This window comes from Pectinophora gossypiella, chromosome 11 (genome assembly GCF_024362695.1).
Source record: "Pectinophora gossypiella chromosome 11, ilPecGoss1.1, whole genome shotgun sequence".
NCBI classification, from domain to species: Eukaryota; Metazoa; Arthropoda; class Insecta; order Lepidoptera; family Gelechiidae; genus Pectinophora; species Pectinophora gossypiella.
The window spans coordinates 11,611,279-11,638,674 of record NC_065414.1 but is presented as its reverse complement, the minus strand read 5'-3'; the positions used below and the strand labels follow the sequence as shown (position 1 = coordinate 11,638,674).

At 40.9% G+C, this 27,396-nt stretch overlaps 2 protein-coding genes across 3 annotated transcripts in view; one reads left to right on the top strand and one right to left on the bottom strand.

Moving 5' to 3' along the window:
* Positions 1–1,902, top strand: part of LOC126370587 (fructose-1,6-bisphosphatase 1) — a 9,638-nt gene extending 7,736 nt beyond the window's left edge. For both annotated transcript variants that reach the window (XM_050015536.1, XM_050015535.1), the window contains exon 6: positions 1,134–1,902. In XM_050015536.1, coding sequence (XP_049871493.1) covers positions 1,134–1,310 — 177 coding nt within the window. In that variant the 3' untranslated portion in view covers positions 1,311–1,902. The remainder of the gene's footprint in view (positions 1–1,133) is intronic.
* On the bottom strand, positions 1,893–27,396 carry LOC126370532 (nuclear cap-binding protein subunit 1). Its single transcript, XM_050015420.1, has 10 exons — positions 27,235–27,396; positions 26,375–27,156; positions 25,666–26,084; positions 25,381–25,518; positions 25,176–25,279; positions 5,971–6,218; positions 5,394–5,637; positions 4,908–5,023; positions 4,231–4,419; positions 1,893–3,515 (listed from the first exon to the last, which is right to left on the bottom strand). Exons 1-10 carry the CDS (start codon positions 27,272–27,274, stop codon positions 3,402–3,404), a joined length of 2,394 nt encoding a protein of 797 aa, XP_049871377.1. The 5' UTR covers positions 27,275–27,396; the 3' UTR covers positions 1,893–3,401.

Below are 27,396 nucleotides of genomic sequence, written 5' to 3'. Positions count from 1 at the left end.
AAGTCCCAAAATGAATGGATATGAACATCCAAGAATACTTAAATCCACAAATCTCTGCTTGCCTCAAGAAATATTGTTACTTACTGTACTTATGTATGTATGCATGAAAAATTCAACTTGATATCAACTCAGAATCATCCCTCAAAGTTTTCGTTATGATGTCACTAACACCCTGTCATCGCTAAATTAAGAGCCACGCTATTGTCGATGTAGCATTATCCATTCTACCGTCCTGCATTGTCGTACCGATGGCTCCCATCTCCGCCTCTTCAACCGTTAAGGTGTTCACCCTTATCCCTGGGGAAGGGTTCTACGTTATAGGTTATACCCCATACGTCTGGATCCCTATCCGAACTCGGCCACCAACTCACTCCCGCCTACTGAAGTAAGAGGCGCCCACCCCCGCGGCAAGGACGCACCGAATAGGTATTGCCCCAGTGGAGTGCAGAGAAGATGACTCTGTCCCCCCTGACATCTTGACTCTGTACACCCTGTATAGTGTAGTATTTGTTTATAATAATAATAATAATAATAATAATAATAATATTTATTTATTTCAAATAGCCTAATACACAGGAAGCTAAAAAATAAATTTTACAATGTGTGGCTGTTTCAAATTTACATGAGGCAATGACCTCTGAACTCCCAAACTAGAGTGAATCTGTATTATGGGAGTCAGTGTTCATCCGTCCAAGTACTTATAACAATATACAACCATTACAAGGATTCTGTTGTAACTAAGAGCAATTGCCTACAAGATTAGCAATTTGAATAAATGAAAGAGAAAATTAAAATTAACAAAAGAGTTTATGCCTGTGTGAGATATGTGAATATATATGTGTGTGTTTGAGTGTGTTGTGTGTGTGTATGTGTAAGTGTAAGTGTGTGGGTTTGCGTGTGTGTGTGTGTGTGTGTGTGTATGTGTGTGCGTGTGTGTGAGTAGGAATGTGTACATACGCTTGGGGCAGCCCTACGACATAGTCTTGGGTTCGGAAGTCTGTCAGCGACAAGACAGCCACTGCCTGCGAATTACTATACTATATAAAAATTGGTTTGTATATGAGACTGCTTATGTTGCGTGTTAGTGTTATGGGTAGTATGTACATCAATGGCTTACCTTGTACTGTTTCCAGCTCCGTCTCCTGTACGAGTGCAACCCGATGGCGTTCATAGTAACAGAGGCGGGTGGTCTGGCCACCAACGGCAAGATCCCAGTGTTGGACATCCAGCCCACCAGCATCCACCAGCGCGCGCCCTGCTTTCTCGGCTCCAAGCAGGATGTCCAGGAGTTGCTGACGTACTTGAAGTGATCTGACAGCTGGTTGTGGAGTTGGAAATATTCTGGAGGGAGTTTTCTCGTGTTTGTAGCAAAATATTCAATTTTAAATCCACCCATTTTTTTACTTTTATGTCTGGAAATCTCTTTGTAAATTACAGTCCCAAATCAACCTATATTTAACCCTTTCGGTGCAACGTTGTCGTACCAAAAATGTCTTCCACGTACTGAACCAGCGAAACAAATGTTCGCTTTTCAAAACTGTTTCGAAATTCGTGCACCGTATATACTTAAAAACGCATTTTCACCGATTTGAGGGGGTTAAGATAATCCCCTCAAATAAATAAATAAATTATACCCTCAAATCTCCTCAAGTAATCCTTCTATACTTATCTTTGGAGTAGATTACTATCGTCTGACCACCGGGGTTACCCACTGGTATCTAAAATAGTTAGAAAAAACTGGCAATATTTCCACAGCTCTCAGTCTTTTCCTCGAATATTTTCAAGTTTTAGGTGATCACTCAAAAAATGTTACTAGCTAAACTATAAAGTCTGACATCTAGTGATATGGTATTGTATATAGATATAGCATTTGAATAAACAATAAAACACTATTTAAATCCATGCTTAAAATAATTTATTTACCCTATTTACAATAGAGGAATACTTTTCTTCCAGCACGCTTAACAGGTAATGGCCCCGATTCCTGCAGACACCTCTTAACTTTATTTTAAGTTATTCTCGTCATGAACTTATCCGCCGAAAAGGAAAGAGACAGAAGATTGACAACTGTTAATTTTAAAATACGTTTGACGTGGGCTGTCAACTTAATTATTGGCCAATATTGACGTGTGTTCCATAAATTTTATGCCTGTCGATTACCCGTCCCTTTCCTTTTCAGTGGATAAGAAAATGACAGGTATAATAAAATTAGATGGTGTCTGCAGGAATCGGGGCCATTATTGATCTTAATTAGAGCATCAGTCACGTTATAAACTTCAAGTAAACAGATTCATTTGACATCCCTTCATACTACAAGCACAACACGCAGGACAACAAAGGCAGAGCCTTTCATAGTTATGGAAGGCATTCAAGCATTAACACTTTATAGTGTATCATAACATAACCCGGACACGCCATACAAAAATCTCATTATTACCTGTGTGCCTCGTAAGGAATAGACCACATTTGTCAGCACCTTATCGAACTATCCTTTGCTTCTATCCTTTTCTGTTGCTCAGAACAGTCATTTGCTAAAGCGAGAGAGCGATCGCGCGACTGAATCGACGAGGCGATAGCGCGCGTAAGTACGCTATAGCGTGCGTAAACTGTAGCCTGCTGGGAGGTGTGGTTCAACCGTAACGCGTAATTGCGACCGAGACACTAATCGTGCACCCTGCCTCTAACTCCTCAAGACTAAAGAAACGACCTCCGTGCTCCAGTGGTTGAGCGTTGAGCTCCGGATCCGGAGGTCCCGGGTTCGATTCCCGGTGGGGTCATATCACAAAAATTACTTTGTGATCCCTAGTTTTGTTAGGACATTACTGGCTGATAACCAGATTGTCCGAAAGTAAGACGATTCGTGCATCGGAAGGCACGTTCAGCCGTTGGTCTCGGTTACTACTTAGTGACGTAATTAAGTAGTCGTTACATGAGCCATGTCAGGGGCCTTTGGCGGCTCAATAGTAACCCTGACACCAGGGTTGATGAGGTTGGTACTCACAACCCACACGATAGAAGAAGAAGACTAAAGTAAGACCTAGAGAGGGTGAGGTTAGCGCCCGATACGAATTACGCGTGACAAAAGTCAAAAACAAATGGTCTGTTAAAAGTCAGGTGTCTAACTAAAATAACTTGTCAAAAGTGAATGGCTTATCCAGTTGGCTACAGTAAATGTGTCTCTTGCAAAAACTGTGAATGACTATGGGTATCCTCAAAAGAAAATTTCCTGTCACTTCTGCATTATTTTACAAAATAGGTAATTTACAGCTGCTGATGATTAGTCATCATAGTAGGCTGGTTTATTTCTGTCCTCTGTGTTTTGATAATCTATGAAAAGCCCTGCCTTACAGTCTTAGTGTATTTGCGTCCGCCATTTCGTCACACGTTCCAATCCACGCAGTCTATGCTGTGAGTGCGACGAACTGGTGGAACACATCCAGGATGTGAGGGTCCAGGTCCTGCGTGAATAGGAGCGTTTCCAGCGTGCTGCTGTACTTCTGCACTTGTTCGTGATGCTGGAAATATGAAATATTCCACTGGTCAAAACTTTTAACCGCAAACAGAGAAAATAATAGATATGATCACAACCCTCTCTTTCACTCAAAGCGAAATACGACCAGGGGTAAAAGAGAAATCGGCGAGAATCTACATCTATGTCACCCCTAAATTATAGCTTATAGTGCCTTTATACATAAACTCTCACTTATTTCCTGCCGGGGTAAGCAAGAGACTATGGAATTCCATTTGTTTCGATCCTGACATACTTCTCTTGCTTCCTCCATATTTACCAATCGTTTCATACACGCGCGAGTTCAGCGTAGATCGTACTAAACCTTGAGGACATCCCCAATTTAGTGCCAGCCCATCACGTGTGAAAGAACCATTTAATTGTGAAACTGTGTAAAGTACGTTTTAATAATGCTTTTTATTCCAACAGTTCATGTCGGACGTACAATTACAATATAAAAAATAAATAATAATAATGTAAGAGAAAGAGAGAGAGAGAGAGAAATGTCAAACAACGTCTCGGGTTCACATTTATTTCGGAGAAAAGGGCCAGGCGACACGAAAGTAGCACGAGACCTTCTGCCACTGATTACATCTGCAGAGCGTGTGGTAGACCTTGTCGCTCGTACATCGGCTTAAAGAGTCATGAAAAAAGAGCTTCCTAGACACTATATTAATCTGGAAAAGATGTATGAGGCCTGATGAATCTCTATGGTTACTCACAGCTAAAAACACCTGCCGCAGCCTGCCGACCGTGCTGCGGTACCAGAAGGTGTCGGGGTCGCGCGCGTCCGTGTCGCAGCGCACCAGGTGCTCAGACAGGATCATGATGAACCGCTGGAACACTATCAGGAACAGACGCTTCTGGTCTGTATGGGCTGCTTCTAGACGCTCCTCCATGCGTTCTACTGCCTGGAAGCAAAATATGTGGGGTTTCTGGTATCTCTCGCTGGACATTCTGGAAATCGTTTACGTCATCGTCATCATCGTCGTTTACGTCGTCGATTTGGGTATTTCCATGTTTATACATTTCGATTATCTAATACCCAAGCGCTATCCCGTTTTTACAGAATCCTTAACTCTAACCCGAAGATTTGACAGGTCCGGTTCTTGACAAAAGCGACTGCCTGTCTGACTTTCACACCCGAAGGGAAAACATCCTCGCGATGTTGTCTTTCATTGATTATCCTTAAGGATTCGAAACGCAATTTCAGTGAGTCAAGCCTTCTCCCAACTGGGCTACCGCGGATACTAAATTTCGTTACCTAAAAGACGCAATTATTAGGCTACAAATCCTGATGAACAATGCATGGTAGGTAAACTTCTCACGCTAGGAAGTTTAGAGTGATTTATCCGTTTATTATCGTGATCAAATGCGAAGCTTTCGAAAAACGTCTTACCTCCTCAGTAGGCTTATCTTGGTCTTTCTTCTTTTTGCTGCTGTTCTCATCTTCAGAGTCAGAGCTGCTCGAGTCGGCTCTGGCCAACGCTTCTCTCGCTTCTTGCAGTTCACCACCTGGAAACCATAGATGCAAAGGCTAATAATAACTAAAATAATATATATATTTTTTGAAACGTTGTTGTTCATCTTATCATGAATAGTACCAGAATCGTCAAGACAAACTTTGTCAGCTATCGCACCTTATCATATATGACGAGTATCCTTAGTCAAAGATAAATTATTTAATGATTATTATTAAATAAAGACAGGTGAGTAGCTACCTAAAGTGAATAGAAGGGAGCGATATCAACAATAGTACCAACTGTCAGCGATCTTAACTGACGTCTTCTACAACGCTATTCTTAGATTCCTCTAGAAGCTGCCGGTTCCTGGACTTGACAAAGACAAAAGAAAAGAGGAGTCTTTATGGAAATAATGCACTTACTGAGCTTCGAGACGTGTTTGTTCATCTTGTCGATGGTGAGATGCAGAACCTCCCAGAGGTACCCGTGCGTGAAGTAGGTGGCCATTTCCTTGGAGAATAGCCACGTGGCCACGGCGCTGCACTCCACGATCTGCGTCTTGAGCATCTTGTCCACCAGCACACACACCATCTGCGGGTGTCTCTGCCAGAGTTCCCATACGTTGCGCAACACGCAGATTTGCGCTTCTTCTGATTCTGCTAGGATCTGTAATTTAAGGGTTTTGGTTGACAGGATAGTCGTGTGAAGTCTGTATTGATAAAACTCTTCCAGCTAGTGAAAACGAGCAAATGACAAATTAATCTTGTACATGTAACGTGTGTGTAGATAATTGATATCGCGTGGGTTCCTGGATTTGTGCCCGGTTAATGGGAATAGGCTCGCCCCCTATTACATGGGAATTAAACATAACTGGCGAGAAGTGGGTGCATGTATACTAAATTCTGCCTACCTCTTTGGGAGATAAAAGCATAATGCTCTTTAAGTATGAAACGTGTGTGAATCTTTAAAAGTGATTAGAATAGTTACTAAAAACCTTACCTTGAAGACGTAATGGAATTTGGATATAGCAGCAAAACTGTGTGAGATGCTCTTGCTGCCAAGGTTGAGTAAGGTTTGGACGAACACGTCTATCTTGAGCGGGTTGTAGCTGGTGGCGTTGGCCGCGCCCTCACCCTCCCGCAACGGGTTGGGCAGCTCACGAAGGACGTTCAGAGCCTCTTCTGGCGTGCATTTGTTGCGCACGCAAATGACCAGTTGGTGAGCCGCTTCTGTGCCCGGGAGAGATGCTGGAAGACAAACAAATTACGAGTTGATAGCTTGCTTCTATTGTTTAACTCTTTTCATCTTCAGGCAACGAGATATGGGCTGGAATTCCATCCGCGTCATTAATATTTCATCAATCAATCAATCAATCAATAATACTTTATTGCACAACGACATATACAAAGGACATAAACATTTCATCAGCTTGTACAAAGCTCTTCGCTTTCTCGTTTCTTATGTAACTTAAACTATTCATTAATTATGAGTCCTTTATGTTTAGAAAGTTTTTCTTGTGTACTTAAACTTACTTAATTTTAAATTTGACTTAAAGCCACATGCCAGTGTAGATGCGCACACCAGTAATATAAATATAAGGTACCGATAGCTATCCTAGTTTTAACAGCGACTATATTGGCAGTAGCGTGGGTAATTAACAGATGTTGAGATAAGCGCACGCGGCGGTGGCTCGATGCGTTGCGCAAACCTCGCAACTCACTACTACTTCATTCAAAATGTATGCTTGGGAATCGAGACAGAGTGAAGTTTTTTTTAAGTGTCAAGATGTAGTTTTTTATTAACAAAACCATAGACAATCCTTTTTAAATGCAGAATAAAAAAAAACAATATTTAATTTACAAATAAAAACAACTTGTATTTTCAAACTGTAAAAACGCGTCTTGAAATTGATGAAAAAATAAAAATCCGTTTAGTTTTGTTACTAATAAGCGATAAGGCTGTTCTTTGTTATACTCTTTATTAAACTTTTTCATATCGTGTTTCCTATATAAGCACTAAATACATATTTTTTTCTACAAAAAAGAAAAGTATGGTTAGACTCGATGTTATAGAAAGTGAACAAGATATCGAAAACATTAAACGATCATGAATAACTAACCGAAAAGCATACACTGCACAATCAACGTACAAAAGTATTTTTTGTCGCATCACGCATTGCGTTATAAAGGTCTGCTTACAAACCAGAGTGCGTGCAGGAAAAGCGGATAAATTTCCTAACAGACCATGCATGACATCTCCATAACATAAACACGATACATTCAAATGATTCGTGGACAACAGTCGTCAAACACGGTGTTCAGCTGAACATTAATCAGTATTGGACGGGACGTAGTTCTAATTAAAAAGGAATAAGGTTGGAAACCACACGGCACGCGCACGCCGCCGGGGTTGGAATACCGAGTAGGTACAGCGAACAGAAAAAGGACAACGGAATCATATTTTTTTATTGGGATGGGCTGAGAAGTTTGAATAACACTACTGTGCAGTGTTTTAATGACTATTTTGACAGCCCGATCTACAGAGCGTGGCGGGAGGTGCACCAGAGTGCGAATCGCAAATGACTATGATAATTTTTGTCACTGTTCATTTAGTATTAATTTAGTTTTAACTTTACACTTATATTTGTATTATATTTTATATTATTTTAACGATTTAAAATTATGTATGTATTTCACCAATGTGTGGGTAGCCTTTTTAGCTGAATAAAGAAATTATTATTATTATAATCAAAATTTAAGCAATTAGGACGTTGCAGACTGTACTTAACCGGTACATGAACCACGTTTGGGACACTGACACGATGGATGATGATTAGTAATGCCATCAATGATGATGATGATGATATTAGTTGGGGTTAAGTCATCATCCTCCTGCCCTTATCCTAGTCTAAGCAGGGTCGGGGGTTACAACATGTATTCATCTATTCATCTCTGTCAGTCGTCATTTCAGTACTCACATCTTTAATCATCCCCTAGGACTTGGGTCCTGATGGAAAGCGTGGATTGAGTGTGTGAAGAAGGTTGTGTGTGAAGAAGGTTGTGTGTGAAGAAGGTTGTGTGTGAAGAAGGTTGTGTGTGAAAGTGAGTAACAATAAATGTGGATGAATATAGCCTACTACATCTATCATCATCATCATTGGCCACAGCATCTATCGTAGATGATTCTTGCAGCACTTGTGAGTCTACGGGTTTCCGGAGCGCCGCCGATGGCTATACACGTTTAATATTGGTGTGGATTACGTTACGTCACGTTGGCTATTATATAGTAACAAAGTAAAATAATGTTGGCTTGCTCTTATACATTTCTTGGATCTCTATTTTGTTGTAACATATTACACAAAAATAATAAATAAAAAACAAAATAACTTAAACACAAACATAGGGAAAAGACGCAGTAAAGAAGAGAAGATGCAACTATTGACTGACTGGAAGTTGAGATTATCTTTCAGAAAGAAAATCCATTTGTGTTTAAATGACATCAAAGCAGTTCACCTAAAAAAGCAATATTGCTATTGGTTTGAGAGTTGGGCACACGATCTTGAGGTCCGGGTTCGATTCCCAATGGGGACATTGTCGAAACCACTTTGTAAGACTGTATGATGTGAATCACCCAATTGTCTGAAAAAGTAATGATTCCGTGCTGCGGAGGACATGTTAAGCCGTGAGGCCTGTGCCCAGCAGTGAGACGTATATACAGGTATAGGCTGTTTATGATTATGACATTTGTTTGCATTGCGCACTTACTTTTATATGCGTCTACCTAACCCAGGAAACACAATAACGTTAAGATAATAACGCTATAAACATAATAACACAACATGTCATACATCTAAGTATTATCAAAGCGAATCGCCTTCAAATTGCATTAGGAAGTCCCACAATGGACTACGCAAGATATAATCAAATGGTTGCATATTTTCCTGGCGCTACAACAATGCGCGTAAAGTATGGCGCACTGTGCGCGTTCCGCGTGTGACAGCGCGCAAAAAAACGGCGAAAAGCGCGCGAGATGGAAAGTGCGCACGCAGTGGGATTTCACTCGCTCGCCGCACAGAATGTACTTTTTCAGAATACTTCAATACTGAAAATTATTCGTTTGTTGTTAGTACTTAATACTACTAATTTATTGTATGACGTACGTACACGCACGCGACGTCTAATGATTAATTATTGATCACGTATAATTATAAAAATTATGATTTATTGTAAACTAACTTTCCGCCCGCGACATTGTCCGCACGGTCTAGTTTTTATCATCCCCTAAGGGACAGAGCACCGGGATAAAAACTATCCTGTGTTCGTTCTTAATTTTTAAACTTTGTTTTTCATTCTTGGACTTTCTTTCACCCACTTAGGGGATGATTACCGGGATATAAGCTATCCTATGTTCTACGTTAGTTCTGCACTATTCATCTAAAACAGTTCAGCGGTATGATAAGATAACAAACAGACAGACACATAGTCATATTTAATATTAGTTTGGGTAATATTACTGCACGGTATTCGTCGTGGAGATCCTTGGGGGAGACCTATGCCCAGCAGTGGGCGTCGTACGGCTGATGATACAATAATAAAGGTTTTATTTTAATAATGTTAAATGGCAAAACAGGTTTTTTTTGGTAATGTATTTCAACAGAAACAAGGAATCGAGAGAGAGATATGATAATGCATGATATATATATATATATATTAATTAATTTGTATACCTGAATTATAAGGTCGAATATGGCGGACATCCTAGCTATAAGATCATTTTGTACCTATATTCAAACAAATAAAGAACTTTGAACTTGAGAGAGAGAATTAATAGGCCTAACAGAAAGCACGGTGGAGTGTGGATACTTAGATCATCGTACCATGCATGTACCTCTGACACCCCATTGGTTTTAGTCGTGAGCTTATGTCATGTTGTGTAGTATTTCCGTGATGTGTTACCACACGGTTCATCCGATTTATTGTCAACCAGCGACTCGCCCGACGAAAAAATTAAATTATTTACGACATCACATCAAAAACCTCAAAAATAACAGTATTTCTCCACTATTTAATGGATGTTATTATATATATAAACCTTCCTCTTGAATCACTCTATTCATTAAAAAAAACCGCATCAAAATCCGTTGTGCAGTTTTAAAGATTTAAGCGTACATAGGGATATAGGGACAGAAAAAGCGACGTTGTTTTTGTACTATGTAGTGATTTGTATTGCTTGCGGGTCTGCTCACCGATCCTATTAGGGCTCGGAGGCGCGAGTATATTATCTGAATATCAAATCTGTATAAAAATAGCTAGTTAGCACAAGGAAGGCGGTTGCGACAGTATCCTACCGCGGGCTTGCATCAACGTCGCTCATTATACCGCTGCGGATAACATCTAGCACCTTATTGCAATTGCAGTCGTAGGCAGCTACACTTCATTATACGAATTGGAACTGGGAGTAAAGGAAAACAAATGAATGCAGTGCAGGTGCCTTAGCCAAGTTGCAAACGAATATGAGAATCGACAGTAACAGTGACGGCCTCCGTGGTCTAGTGGTTGAGCGTTGGGCTCACAACCCGGAGGCCCCGGGTTCGAATCCCGGTTGGGACATGTCACAAAAATCACTTTGTGATCCCTAGTTTGGTTAGGACATTACAGGCTGATCACCAGATTGTCCGAAAGTAAGATGATCCGTGCTTCGAAAGACATGTTAAGCCGTTGGTCCCGGTTACTACTTACTAATGTAAGTATGTAGCAGAGCCATGTCAGAGGCCTTTGGCGGTTCAATAGTAACCCTGATACCAGGCTTGATGAGGTTGGTAATTCACCTCACAACACACACGAGAGAAGAACTATCTATAAAACGACCGATAAGTTGATATCCTATCACCACAGGGTTCACCATATCCACCACACAACTATTACCAATTGGGTAGTTTCCTAGGTCAAAGATAAATTATGAAATTCTAATTACCTACTAAATAAAGTAAGATTCTTATTACTATACTAGTCGAATCCGTTACTTTTTACTAAACGTCAAAACACGAAATTACTATGGGATTTGTATGAAAAAGCAACCTGGGACGTCATAGCAATAAAATAAAATTTTTAACAAAAAAAAACCGACTTCAAACGCAAAACTAAAAAGCAATAAATAAATTTACTTCACACAAAGTAATTAGTACGTATTTTCAATTAGTTAATTAATTTTATAAATCTGAAGCCGGTGCCAAGGAAATGCTACAACGAAGTACCGATTCATATATTTTTCAATACTGATTGTTTTGTAATTTTTTGTTTGACATTGTTTTGTAATTGCTTTGATATAGGTATTAAACAATATTGTGTGTACATAGTAATTTGATATTGTAGTAGGGTTGTTGTAGCATTTACTTGGCACCGACTTCAGATTTATAAAATTAATTAACTAATTGAAAATACGTACTAATTACTTTGTGTGAAGTAAATTTATTTATTGCTTTTTAGTTTTGCGTTTGAAGTCGGTTTTTTTTTGTTAAAAATTTTATTTTATTTTACGATTTTAAGTGATGGTTAGACCGAGCAAGGATGCAGAGACAGACAAATTTTCTGATTTATATTGATATATATTAATACATGATTAGTAGTGATCACAATTATTATTGATGAACATGTTTACACACACACACACACACTCACACACGCGCACACACACACACACACACACACACACACACACACACACACACACACATACACACACATGTGGTTGTCAGTGGAAGCTGCTATCATACACACTCACGCACACATATAGATACAGTAGATTTCGCGTGGTTCGCTCGCTGCTAAAGCAGCTCGCGTGTCCTGTTTATTCGAAACTGTCCCTCTTCGTATGGCGGCCATCTTGTTTTTCCGCCATTTTGTTTTTTTTCACCGGCGACAGAATTTGACCATGATTTAAATGGGTGTCGTGGAAACAAACAAAATCCAGGTGCAATAGGTTTGCCAGGCCGTAGAATGTCTCCCTGATTGGGAGCAGTTTTCAAAGATGACGTTCCGATCACACCCCTATACATCATTTTTACCCCCAAGACATTTTCTGGAAAAACAAAATTTTGTATGGCGGCCATCTTGTTTTTCCGCCATTTTTTTTTTTCACGCGCTATGGAATTTGACCAAGATTTAAATAAGTGCTCTGAAAGAAATATTGGTTCACGTGCGATAGTTTTGCCAGGCCGTAGAGTATTTCTCTGATGCGGAGCAATTTTTGGTGACCAGAAAGTATTTCCGTACTCTACATGACGTTTTGAGTAAGCGCCCCATACATTATTTTTACCCAAAGGGGCTTCTTCCAAAATCGACAAAATTTTGTATGGCGGCCATCTTGTTTTTCCGCCATTTTGTTTTTTTGCACCGGCGATTGAATTTGATCAAGATTTAAATACGTTTCGTGAAAGAAAAATTGCTCCAGGTTGTATAGTTTTGCCAGGCCATAGGGTGTCTCCCTGATGCTGACCAGTTTTCGAAGGTCGGGAAGTTTTCCCGAAGCCTAAAGATCGATCCGATTAATATGACTTTACAAACGCACTAGTCGCTCCTACGATTTTTGAAAATTCCCCTCGATTTCTCTGGTCTTCCATCATCAGATCCTGACTTCCTTGACATGGGACCCCCTTGGGTATATCTCCTTTCAAACAAAAAAAGAATTATCAAAATCGGTTCATATACGACGAAGATATGCCCGAACAAACATAAAAAAAAAAAAAAAAAAATATACGGTCGAATTGAGAACCTCCTCCTTTTTTGAAGTCGGTAAAAAGGTGACAAAATGTCGCACTTATTATTAATTTCTTTTTAAATAAAATTAACAAGTTGAATAGAAAAAAGAAATCGTTGTTACCTTTAGATATCTCTTTATTTAATAATTAGAATTTCATAATTTATCTTGACCTAAGTAACTACCCAAATCGACCAGAAAGACAAAGTTAGATTTTACCTGTATAATTTGACCAACAAAAACTACTTTCATTATTTAATAATGCACTAAAACAAAGCGCAGCAAGAAGTTTAATGAAAGGGTAGTTAATACGACAAGAACTTAATTACAAAGTAAATAAGGAAACCTGTTTAGTGCGAAGCCAATGACATAACATTTTATCATTTCACTTCACGAATAGAAAGACTGAACGAAATAGTAGTGAAGCAGTGGCGGAGTAGGCGATTGTAGGGCCCGGGTAAGTCAATTCCAATTTCTTTATTCATCAGACACAAGGTCCATTTCGTCGCCTTATAATGAAAACCACATAACATACATAAACTGCCTATATACGTCCCACTGCTGGGCACAGGCCTCCCCTCAATCAACCGGAGGGGGTATGGAGCATACTCCACCACGCTGCTCCTCTGCGGGTTGGTGGAGGTATTTTTACGGCTAATAGCCGGGACCAACGGCTTAACGTGCCCTCCGAAGCACGGAATCATCTTACTTTTTCGGACAATCAAGTGAAAACCACATAAACGCTTTTACAAAAACCACATTCGGATGTGTTTTTTAAAAATAAAATCTCATAACAGACAAGTTACTTTCATTACAGGTAAGTTTTCGGGCTAAATTTTCGCCCGGACTGAAAGTAATTGAAAGAGTTCGAGGTTTTGTTGACGAAAAGAGACATCGTAACGTAAACTTTGAGGGATGATTCAGATCATGACGCTGAGGCGACATCAAGTAGAAATTGAAAATAATTAAAATAAAATCAAAAAAGTCATGAATTTTGCGACGGAAAATTCCACTTGATATCAACTCAGAATTATGGCCTGAATCATCCCTCAAAGTTTTCGTTACGATGTCACTAATACCCTGTATACATGTTCATCATACGTTTATGTTGATCTCTTATCTGGCTGTGCATGGACTCACGGGAATAAGAACCAAGTAGAAAGAAGTAGGCCCAAGGCACTCCAACTTACTCCCGTGACACTGCCCAGCTATACTCCTTACTAGCTTGACCACTACACGTGACCCATCGCCCTTATCATGGTTACATCCCTATAGGAATCAAGAAGCCGATTGGGGGCCCCGTGGCACCGCCCGACTATGCCCCTTGCTTCTAGCTACACCACTCCTCGGGACTTCCTCCAACCCCCCACTGTGGTCGGGGTGCGCACGCGCCGCCCGGGCCAGCAGTCCGCGCTGATCGGTGCTTCGCGCCGCACGCGTCTACGCCCGCGACCGTGCAGTGTTGTGAAGTGACAAACATGAGATCCGCATTGCTATGCGTAATCTGTACGCTGCTTGTAAGTACTGTTGTTATTGATATAACAATTAAATCGTATGTCTTAGATCAAAAGGGATATGGAGCATACTCTTAAAAAAGATTGGTAGACATTTTTACCATCAAAATTATAGAAGAATATCAGATCATCACAAAAATACTTGGATTAATAGAAGAAACTAGAGTGAAGGGATATCGACAATTATTTCTGAACTCTAGGATCTTTGATGAAGATGTGAAAATTGATCTCACTCTGCTATATGCAATGTTAAAGTGCGAAACTGGACATTTAGCAAAATCTGCTTGTATACAAAAAGCTTTTAATATCCATAGTATCACGCTTGTAACCCCGAAAGGGTAGGCAGAGGTGTTTAGTATACACGTCCAATCCTCGCCAGCTATAGTAAGCTAAGTCCCACGTAGTCGGGCGAGGAAAAAATGAAATTATTTACTAATATAAAGTCGAATTTTATGTTTCAAAATAAGCAATAACTCAAGCTCACCGCTATATCCCAATTCGGATAGTCAGAGTTATATCCATGACAAGATGAACTAAGTATCCACGCCTCACCGAGTTTTCTGTTATACAAAATAAGCAATCAAGATGAAATGACTTAAACAGTTTTCAAAAGCAATCTTCTTGGTATTACGTGACAAGCCTGTCTTAATAAAGAGAAGACGCATAGACATCGGACTTGGAAAATTCAAAGACTGAATAAGCGAGCTGTCTGATTTATCACGAATACCCGAGGCATGTTGGACGATATTCCATTAATTATCGCACGCGAGTTATTACTAGCAGCTCAGGAATTCATCTTCATATCGCGATTGTACAAGTCAATGAATCTGTTTTCATATTTGTTGAATTTTGCATACTGGCCGAGAAAGAAAGTTCTGATATTTTATCACCAATATTTTTTTATACGTTGTATAAAATACAACATTTTAAATGATCTTGCGCAGTTATGGTTAGTGGGCACTAAAACGAATAAAACTGAAAACGTTCCAAGCTGCTTATCTTCAATCAATCACTCAAATACACTTTATTGCAAAACACACAGTACAATCGGGCGACCTTATTGCTCGAAAGCAATTTCAGGAAACCACGATCTTTCGCGAGCCGTTGGTCCCGTTTACTACTTACTGATGTAAGTACGTAGTCAGTCATTACATGAGTCATGTCAGGGGCCTTTGGCGGCTCAATGATAACCCTGACGCCAGGGTCAATGTGGTTGGTCATCCACCTCAGAACCCATACGTTTAAAAAAGACGATCTTTCTGTAAAAGGGGCTTGTTTGCTAAAGGATCACATACTGATAAAATAAAATGAATTACATTTCATGGACATGAATTTATTGAAGTAAATGTGTTCATAAATTGTGGATATTGTGATGGAAGTAAGAATTAGGATTCCTGATCTATAAAGAAAGTAAATAGTAAGTATTAATATTCCTGAAGTAGGTATTTAGTATTCCTGATCTGCGTAAGTAATTCATCATTTAATTATACAGGTGAACCATGTCAGGCCCTTGGCGGCTCAATAGTGACTCTGACACTAGGGTTGATGAGGTTGATACTCCACCTCACAACCTACACGATAGAAGAAGATTATACAAGACATCGCACATAATCTGTCATTTTGTTTAGACACACAATTTAACACTGGAACTATTTTAGTGTATCCAAAAGACGTTTTATCTTCAACAACTTGTATTTCCTGACAGATTCCTTTTACATTATGAAACTCATTCAATGAAGAATCAAATAGACAAGTGCAACCAAGACCTAAATCATACGCATAACATTACATTACGCAATTAAACTACAAGATAACATAAACAGCCTTTATGTATACGTCCCACTGCTGGACACAGGCCTCCCCTCACTGCCCTGGAATCTAACCCGGACTTACAGAACGTGAGCCCAAAGGTAGGTACGCGTTTTTCTATCTCCCTCGAAGTAACCTAACCTAACAACTTAGGTAGGGCAGCGCGCCGTTACAAAATACTAAACTTATAACTGCGCCGCAGGTTGAAAAAGATTGGGTACCCCTGCTCTAACTACTAGACCACGCTGTTTACAATAATAATAATTTGTAAAGCTTGATTCAACCTTATGTTCCTGCGACTAGAATATAAACAATAAATTCCCTTACAATTATTGCTAAAGCTACACAATTGGCATTTTAATAATGTGAGCTAGTGCCGAAACTTGCGCTGACGCTAATACAAAATGAACTCTGGCTTTTGATTAGTAAGGCGCTGTTTGATTAACTAAGTTAAGTCACATTACGCTAGACATTGACCTCTATGCGAGTATTGTTGGTATGAGATTTTCCCACCGAAGTGGAGCGATGGGCGACGATTGCGCGGCTTAGATGGAAAACTAAACGAACTATATGACTGCTTGAGGTAACTGACAATTATCATATGTATATTTTATTAACCCTCATTGATTTAAAAGATGTGTTGCTGTTGCAGTTTCTTGTCATTTCTTCTCCTCAGTCATAACCATAACACCTTGCGAAATGACGTAAATTCAAAAATGTTATATTGACCTTCAATAAGTTTATCCATGATTATTACGTTGAATAAATGATTCTGATTCTGACATTTTGTTAAATATTTGTCATCCTTTTCGACTATTGGCCGTGGAACACCTCCACCCACCCGCAGTGGAGCAAGTGGCAGCCGTAGGGCGGTGCGAGGTGTGCCACCGCACCGGGCGCCGAAATATGGCGCCAAAATGAACCAAGGCTGGTCCACCCTGGCCGCAAACTAACTTCATCGGGTTAGATTCTAGCCACATAAAACTCATACTGCGTATCCTTTTTTTTTTGACGTGACTTATTGTAGATTTACCGCAGATGGCATTAACTACTTGGCCGGACAAATGAGGAGCGCTGAAGGCTCTCACCCGGTACAACGTTTAAGACAACAGGCCTGAGGGTGCCCAGTCGGGTGCGAACCTCGGCTCAGGGCGTCGTCTGAGAGGAAAGATATTGGAAAGAATTAATCGACCCTGGTGGGTCGATAGCGATAAGCGCTGAATGAGGGAATTTGGACTGCGTATCCGTAAACAACATTTATAAAAGATTTAAATAGGTAAACGGTGGCCGTAAACTAATCGATTTTTTTATATTTTAAGGGGCTGAGGGGTGCCACTATGAGGTTTCGCACCATCTAAATATCTTGCTAGGGCCGCCACTGAGTGCAGGAGTATGCTCCATACTCCTTGCAGTTGATTGATGGGAGGCCTGTGTCCAGCTTCTTCTCTTCTGCTATCGTGTGGGTTATGAAGTGGATTACCAACCTCATCAACCTTGGTGTCAAGGTTATTATTGCTGCCAAAGGCCCCTGACATAACTCATATAACGACTACTTACTTACACTACGAATGTGTCCACCTGTGGCACGTATATAGGACATATTATTAAAATTATAGAAAAAATACGCCGCGGTATTGGTATCCTAAGACATATTATGATACAGTGTAAGGACAGGCCACCAGCCGATGGTAAAAACTTACGATAATAAGTTTATCACTTAGTTTACCTCTACGAATTTTCGAAAAATCTTAGTATACTTTTCATACAATACAATACAATACAAATACACTTTATTGCACCAAAATAAAAAGAAATAATTACAAAAAGTCTCTTAACTAAGTACATGGCAAATGGCGGCCTCAAAAAATGGAAAATGGTGGGGGCGGGATTTTCTTCTCTCACATCAAAGTTTATTTTCATAAGTTTATCCTGTAAATGTTTTGTGAATTTGTGTGCAATAAAGAGTTTTTATATTATTATCAATACAACTGTTCGCATCTTTGAAAAAACGATTATCTATAAATATAACAAAGATCCTATGAACACACTTTTCAGTGAAACCAGTTTAGATTGGTGTAACATAAATGATAATGATACAAGACGTACGAGTGATCACAAAGTCATAACGATCATAGTTTAGTCAGCGATGCGTCGCGGACGCGATAAATCACTATAATTTTCTCTAATAGAAGAGGATACGGCCTCCATAGTCCAGTGGTTAAACGTTGGGCACACGATCCGGAGGCCCCGGGTTCGAATCCTGGTGGGGACTTAGCACAAAAGTCACTTTGTGATCCCTAGTTTGGTTAGGACATTAAAGGCTGATCACCTCATTGTCCGAAAGCAAGACGATCCGTGTTTCGGAAGGCACGTTAAGACTAACAACCGTTTTCAATAATCTATCCTATCTATCCATGGTTTTCGTTTAAAAAACGTAGCTTTTGACACTCATTTTGAACCCCGATACCGACCCCTCCCGCGTGGTCGACGATTCCCCTCATTCAGCGGTTATCGCTATCGACCCACAATATTCTTCATCTCAGACGACGTCCTGACCGAGGTTCGCGCCCAACTGGGCACCCTCGGGCCTGTTGTCTTAAATTTTGTACCGGGTGAAAGCTATCAGCGCTCCCCATTTGCCCGGCCAAGTAGTTAATGTCATAACATAACATACATAAACAGCCTATATACGTCCCACTGCTGGGCACAGGCCTACCCTCAATCAACCGGAGGGGGTATGGAGCATACTCCACCACGCTGCTCCACTGCGGGTTGGTGAAGTTAATGTCATCTGCGTCAAATCTACAATAAGACACGTCAAAAAATACTTATATTGACTCTCCCTACGTAATGTAAGTTCGTTGTTTTAGCGTGTTCTTAAGCTTACTAACACATAATACCTAATATGAGTTATGTTTTTCAATAGAAATAAAAAAATCTATTAATTGATTTATTTATCCTGTTCACGCGGTCCGCCCACCTAATCTGAAGAATAACTTGCACCTTGTTTCGTTTTTTTTTGTATGATAAATGGCAATGTTTCTTGTGTCTGTTTCATTGTGTACAAATAAATAAATAAATAATGATTCACATATTACAATCTATGAAGCATTACATAGTACAGCTTCACACTCGACGAGCAAGTAGGTCTAGAGCGTAAAGGCGAGATAGTCATGCCATAACTGATATAACACGATAACAATGTCATCACTAGAGCTTTCATTATACATGAGAATGTGAGAGAAACTTATTGTGAAAAACTAAGAAGCCACCAGTTGCTTGAGAATAAAACTCTTGTATGTTATTTTTTATGTGGTTTGTAATGAAATGAAATATATTTATTGTGGATCATAGGTACAGTAACAGCTTCCGTGGTCTAGTGGTTAGAGCGTTAGGCTCACGATCTGGAGGTCCGGGTTCGATTCCCGATGGGGACATTGACGAAATCACTTTGTGAGACTGTCCTTTGTTTGGTAAGAACTTTTCAGGCTTGAATCACCTGATTGTCCGAAAAAGTAAGATGATTTCGTGCTTCGGAGGGCACGTTAAGCCGTTGGTCCCGGCTATTAGCCGTAAAAACACCTCCACCAACTCGCAGTGGAGCAGCGTGGTGGACTATGCTCCATACCCCCTCCGGTTGATTGAGGGGAGGCCTGTGCCCAGCAGTGGGACGTATATAGGCCATTTATGTTATGTTTTATGTCATAGGTACAGTACAGGCGTTCATGTCAATTATAAGTTGTTTCCTCCAGCTACATCCCACCATATAGGCATACAATATTAGGTCTTATAATTTTTTTTTGGTCTTGGACGCTTGCTAGAGAGACTGGCCTGGGAAGGGGAGGCCTTTACCCAGCAGTGGGATCTTACAGGCTAGATTAGCGGTTTATTGTAGGTTTGCCTTAGATGGCATTAACTACCTACTTGGGCGAACAAATGGGGAGACAGCGAAGAGAAACTTGAAACGCGGTAAAGGAAAATAAAACTTTAAACATTACGTTTTATAACGAAACAAGAAAGGGAAGAAAGATATATAAGAAAAAATAAAAGGATGTTATATTCCGGGAAACGAGTAAGATAAAATTAATCTTCTTCTTCTATCGTGTGTGTCAGGGTTATTAATGTTATTATTGAGCCGCCAAAGGCCCCTGACATGGCTCATGTAACAATTACTCACTTACATCAGTAAGTAGTAACCGGGGCCAACGGCTTAACGTGCCTTTCGAAGCAGGGATCATCTTACATTTTGGACAATCAGGTGATCAGCCTGTAATGTCCTAACCAAACTAGGAATCACAAAGTGATTTTCGTGATATGTCCCCACCGGGATTCGAACCCAGGACCTCCGGGTGGGTATCCAACGCTCAACCACTGGATCACAGAGGTCGTGTAAAATAAAATTAATTATAAGTAGTAAATAAAAATAATTAGAAAAATAATATCTATTAAAACTTGCAATTTGTCGTCTGAATGTAGCCGTACTTTGCAGCAAATAAATAAACAAATCTAAATACAAGTGGCCCAATAACACAACGGACCAAAATAGATCCCCATTGATATGATAACATCTTTCTGGTTTGATGCTCTCGACCTGAAGTGATAAGTTGCCAAACGCTGCATTCTGCTATTCGTTCAGAACACAACCTTCGAGTTAGGTAAGAGTCCGCCCGTGGGAGTTTCACAACTTTATACGCTATTTTACACCCAATTATTGTTTATAGTCGGATTAGCCTATTGTACGTAAGACTGTTTCAACATGATGAATTGAATGGGGGATTTTTTTTAGATTAAAACCAAATTCAGACAAACAGGGGTCTTAAAAGGGCCAAATCGAAGCAATTGATGTAAAAAAGCAATATTCCTATTTGACATTTGTTTCCATTGACAACTTACTTTTATATGCGCAAATGTCAAATTGCAATATTGCTTTTTAGACGAATTGCCTCGATATCCGAATTGCCACTGATAGGAAATTTTTCTAAAACAACCAATATGTATATAGCAACTTTAAGAAGATCCAATGGCAAGTTTATAACGTCGTTAATGTAACGTTAATGTAACATTCTGATGTGATTTTCTTCAACAAAACCTCGGTTTCTTTCAATTAATTTTAAGCCGGGTATAAACTGAGACCCTTAAATTGGTTCTCTTAGGTACCTGGAGCGAAACGGGTGTCTATTGCGAGGTTTTTTTTGTCTTAACAAAAATCACATCCAAAAGCTATTTTTGAAAAAGGCGCTTACATGGTAACTATAGTAAAGCAAATATAAAGAGATCCCTCTAAAATTAGCTAAACAACCGTAACACGTTTGTAAAATTATCAGCGAAAGTAATTCATGATATGCGACAAAATTTACATAATACTGGGATAATTTAAATCGAAGGAGATAGTTTCCACATGAAGAAACGTATTCCGAACGAGTCGATTGGAAACTCGGGGGTGTCGGCACGCGACCATTTACAGCACGCCACCCACTTTCCCGCTGCCATTTACTTTCGAACGCACACTGAAACATTTTTTCCAACGCAATCCGCAATTAACATTGTGCGCGTTGACATGTGCGTTTTTGTCGTTGCAGGTACGAAGAGGAAGTCGGGCGGACGATGACTTCAGGCCGACACCGATCCCGCTCAACGAGTGGCAGCCCTGGCACGAGGACCGCCGCGACGCGCGTGCCGGCACGCTGCACGAGGCGCTCCACACCGACCCGCCCGCCGTCGCCGCCGTGCCCGCGCACTACTGGGAGGACGCCCTGCGGCACAGCGTCTACCTCACCCTCGTCCGAGACAAGATCGACCAACTCATCGCCAAGGGTGATGTCATATCCCCCGACACCAAACCCGACCAGTACGCCTCCAAAGACATCGACGAACACGATCTTTGGGAGAAGATCAAAGCCGCCCCGTTCGATAGAATACCAGAGGATGAACCAGCTCCGTTTGGTGACGTCACCATCATGGCCAAAGGTCGATTGATGGAAGACAGGAGAGGATTCCGTTTCACCGAGGACGAGAGGTCGAAAGAAAAGTGTAACGATGACAAGTGTATGGAGGGCATTAAAGCTTTCTGGTCCGTGAAGCGAGTCCGGCAACGGGAAGCTGAGACGTCACCGGGCAAATATCATTACGAGTTGACTTTCTCAGTGATCTCGCAGCACCCTAAGAAACAGAGAAAGCCTTACGATAACCCTGTGAGGACCTTCACTGTGAAGGAGACGTCTCCCGAGCAAGTGCTCGACATGCCTCAGGAACATCGTACTTATGAAAGAATACCTATTATACCTCCGAATCCAACTCACAGGCCCGGAAGAGCCATTTGGGTTCACAAAAACATTGTACCGACTTCATACCACCAAGGACGTCAGTATCAACACGGTTTAGAGAGGATCTTCTCGTCACTATTTTCCGACGATGATGACGAATACGCACCTCCGAGATACAGGCCTAATCCTCCCATGCCGCCGCAATACCTGCCATATGCTAAAGTAGGATATGTGGGATCACCCAGTGACCAGCAGAAGAGACTGACGCCTTATCCATACAAACCACACTCGTACAAATACTCACGCCCGATCCCACCGCCACCGTTCACTCACATGGCACATCATTACATAGAGTCAGACACGATAGGACACCCGTATGCAACTCCACCGGACCACAGATTCGGGCCACCAACCAAACCAATGAAATCAACGAGACCCGCTGTATTGCCTACACCACTTTCGCCTGTGACAGTGGCCAAAAACTGGACTGAAGAAGCTGATGCTCCAACAACAAAACAAAATATAACTCAGATATTACATACGACAGAAAACCCAACAAGAGCTCCAGAACTGATAACAATACACAAAACTTACAACAAACCCCGACCGACGCAGATGAAGATTAACTACTTCCCAGAGCACGTAAGGCCGCCGGTGTACAATGCGCCTCCGGGAGTATTCGTCACTATGGACAAGAAGCCATTCAAGCCGTTACCACCCCTTAAGTTTATATCGAAACCTATAAAGCATGTTAAGCCTGTAGACTTTAGACCTAGCCCGCAAGTGTTGGACATGCACCACTTCTCTGACCCGGATCCCTTGCACGATACCGCATTTAGGCCGATAACGTGGAACTACGCCGACGCTAACACTACGGAGAAAGTTGAAGTCGCTGAAAGTACTACTCAAGTCAATCACACGCGAAAAACGACGCACAAGGGCAAGAAGCCCCCGAAAAAGCACGAAAACATTAAAGCAACACGAGTAACGACTACCACACCCGAAATTATAACTGCAAGCAGCGATTCTTCAGAAGAAAGCGATGCGATGCAGTGGGCGAACGTTGTCGGTGCCTTTAGCAAGACAACGCCGATGGCGTCTCAGAAAGAAAAGGCTGAAGTAAGAGAAACGACGACCCCGGCCACCATCACGACATCCACCACAACACCTTCGACGACGACGACAGTTAAAAGGAGAACTACTACTACTACAGAAGCAGTTGAAGAGACAACTACGAGCACATTTAAACCTAAAACTAAACGGACACGCCCACCACCAAAATTCAACAAGCCCGATAAGCTTAAAAAGCATAAACGTATTACGACTACGACGACTAAAGCGCCGGATGTAAAGTCAACGCAGGATTTAACGCCTCAGGCGAGTTCTTCAGCTGCGACGAAACCTTCCTGGACTCCAGTGAACAAAACGCAACCGACGACGTCCACCACCACCACCACGACTACAACAACCACACCTCGTCCCACAACCACCACCACTAAAGCTACGACGACTACAACCACTCAGGCCAGCGATACGGAAGCGAAATCATCAATCTCGACCACACAGCCAAAGATTAAGAACCGTTTCCGACAGTCGACGTTACTACAAAAGGGGACATCAGTGAATCATGATAAATGGAATGCACAGGCAGCGGCGGACAAGAATAAACCTACTGGACCTGGTCCAGCGACTGTAAGCAAAATTCCGCCAAGAAGAAAGGGTTCTAACTTCCAAGGTTACGTTTCCTCTACAACGCCTAGAGTTATCGAAGACAATGAAAAATACCATGAGGATCACGGGCCTCCTAAATCACTCACTGTAAAACCTTTAACTACTACTACGCCCTCATATGAGGAGACTGCTGACCAGTATGAAAGCAACAGCGAAACTTCAGACTATTCGAATAATCAAGATGACGACAGTGAAGATGAAACGGAGAGTGATGAGCAGGAATCACGAGATCACACTGAATACATCTTCCAGCCTACCACGACTCCAAGTGAAATAACCAACGAAGTCGACCACGAGCCCATGACAACTGAGGAAATCATTACTTCACCCTTGTCTACACCGAAAAACAAGACTAAGTGTAAAAAGAAGAAACAGACTATTACTGAGCATGTAGGAGAATTATCGATCACTGAACAAAGCGTTTCAACAAGCACAACAACCACTGAAGCGGCAACCCCTAGTATTTTCGAAGAATTATTCGGTAGCTTAACAGTAGACGATAATGAAACAACACAAAAAGAAAGCCACTCCACAGCTAAACCAGATTTGGATGAGCAAGGCAGTGAGAAACACGGGCATTTTGTTAAGTTAGACGACGATCTGCAAGATTTCCTAGACTCATTGGAAAGAGGCGGCAAGAGTTCCGATGTTGATGACCAATATGAAGATGATGATGACGAGGAAGTTGCGATAGATGATGAAGACTCTCCGTACGAAAATGACGACGACAATGTTTCCGCTAGAGACGCGTCCGACAGCTACGACGATTACCACGACCGTGACCGCCCCTACAGTTTACTAGAACTAATGGCCATGGAATAGACTGAAACTATCCTATTAGTCCTATAATACTCAATATAGCAGCTTTAACTTCTGTCATTGATCTCAGAGCTTCCGCCCGACAATGACGCCAGTAAACGCGATAGTGTGAATGTTACAAACAATTTTAAAGCATTTATTTATTACAATCCTGAAGCTCCTGCATACCGCAACTTGCACAATAGATTTTATATTTTTAAGACGTGTTACCGATATGTAAATATTTCAACATTCTAGATAAGTTTAGAATAAGGTGAAATAATGTTTTTGCTAGAAATAAATAACCTTAAAAATTGATTTTGTTTTGTCTTACCTGCGCCTTCCATGGAGTATTTGTAGATGGGCTCGGGTTTAAGAGGGACAAAGGCGGCGAAAGCCTCTGGAGCCATGTCTTTAATTCTTTGATGATATGACAGCCTATAACAAATAGAAAAAAATGTTTTAATAAGCAGATTACTTCAACTTTGAAATTTCTCTCGTGGCAAATGCATATACAATTACTGCCTCCTGTTACTGACCTGAGACACTTGCCAAGCACCTCCCTGATGAACCGTGGCTTCGGGTGGTCCGGGTCGAGCTGCGTCGCCGTCTCCCAGTCGTCCCAAGACCAGCGATACTGGAAGTTACTCAGATGGTAGCTAAACCAGTTCACAAATCTGAAATTGATTGATATTTATTAGTTTTTACTGGATATTAATGTAATCAATAAGACTGATTGATAAACAACAGTCAAGACGTAAGACGTGACAGTGGGAAAGCTAAGACTAAAGTTAAAAAGAAATACAATATTAAGGACTAGTTACCTGTCAAAAGCAGCCACATTCATGGTATCAATGCGTAGAAATAGAATCTCAGTAGCCTGAGCAAGAACTTGAGGCATTGTAGATGGTTGAAGCTTGCATAGCTCAATCAGGATAGACCCATAGGCAATTTCTAAATATCTTGGCCTCGGGAGGTTGAACAATTCAGCAAAGATAACCTCAACTATGCAATACTCCAATGGGATTTTTGCCTTGTACGGGAAGCAGAGGAGCTGCGCTGCACATTCTTTCCGTTCTAAATGGTAAGCCTCAATAATGTTGTGCAGATGCTCTTCGATGAGGAATCTCTCGATAGAGTGAGCTCCAGGAAGCACCGGCCCATCAGGACAGTCTGTGTAGTCAAACATTCGGAACACCACACGCGGCATTGGATATGAGTCGCCATCATTGTGCGGTGGTGGCTAAAAAAAACATTTTGAAATTTAATTTCCTGTTATAGGTTAGCTATATTTTCAGCACAAAAATAAGGCTTATAGTCGTAAGACCGAATGTTCTTTTAAAATCCAAAACCCATTGTTTAACTATTGTGTCTGGAAATCTCGGCGTTAAGAGGTTATTGTGATGTATTTTTGTGTAGTATAAATTATAATTCAAAGTTGCCTTTCTACAATAAAAATCCAATAAGAAATTATTTTCTATTTAAACGAGTCAGAAATATTCTTGCATTATGAAGTATTGGAAATTTAATTACCTGAATAGATGGCAATGTATGCTGCAAAGCTTCACAGAGAATGGAGTCAAATGCAAGATATGGCCTTGGAATGTGTTTCTCTGACCAGTTATCCTGCCTCAATTTCTTGATTTGAGCCCAGAGGCAATCTAAGTACTCTTCCTGGAGGTGAGGGGTGTCTGCCGACCACACCTTCAATGCTGGCCAGTGTTTTTTGCTCCTCTTATTGAGGAACACTTCAATTGTGACAAGTAAATGATCCAGTTGAGACTCTTTTTTTTCATACAACTCTCTGCCGACCCAGGGCAATGCTGACAACACGGCAAATACAAACCAGTCCCGCCTCACTTGCGGGACTCCATCCTCATTAGCACAATCTACCAATGTCTCCAACAATGTCAACAATGATGAAGCAGCCAACACATGGCAGTTCACCAGATCCGATATAAATCGCAGACAGTATCGCGCCGCGTTCCACTTGCCAGTTTTAAGGTTCTCCTTGAAGGTTTTCACGATGTAATCCACAAACTCTCCACCAAAGTTGTAATTCTTAGCATTGAGCAATCCAACCAATGTAGCATATATTGTACACTTCTCTGGCATTCGGATCGCACATTCAGTGAGAATACGGAGAATTTTTACACGGAAAGTGCTCAAGTCGGCTTCTAAAACACTCGCTAAGCCTTCCAAATTACTCTCTAAACTAGAGCTACTTTTCTCGCCAACCCTCAAAATAAGGGACTCTAGTCTGTCCTCTATCTCTTGATTTTCTGATACACGACGTCTCTTCCGATGCAACCGTTCTAAAACAACAATCAAACATTTTATATAGGTGTAAAATTGAACGGTTCTAACCTATAAACAAAATAAATTTTACAGACCATATCCATCTTCCTCGTCGTGCGCCCGTCGACGATTCATTTCGTTGTGATGCTGGTATACGAAATCACCGAAAAATTATGTAAATTGAACGTCTTCAAAACAGAAAATGAAAATAACGCCAACACACGAAAACTTGACGAAAACAGAGATGAAATATGACA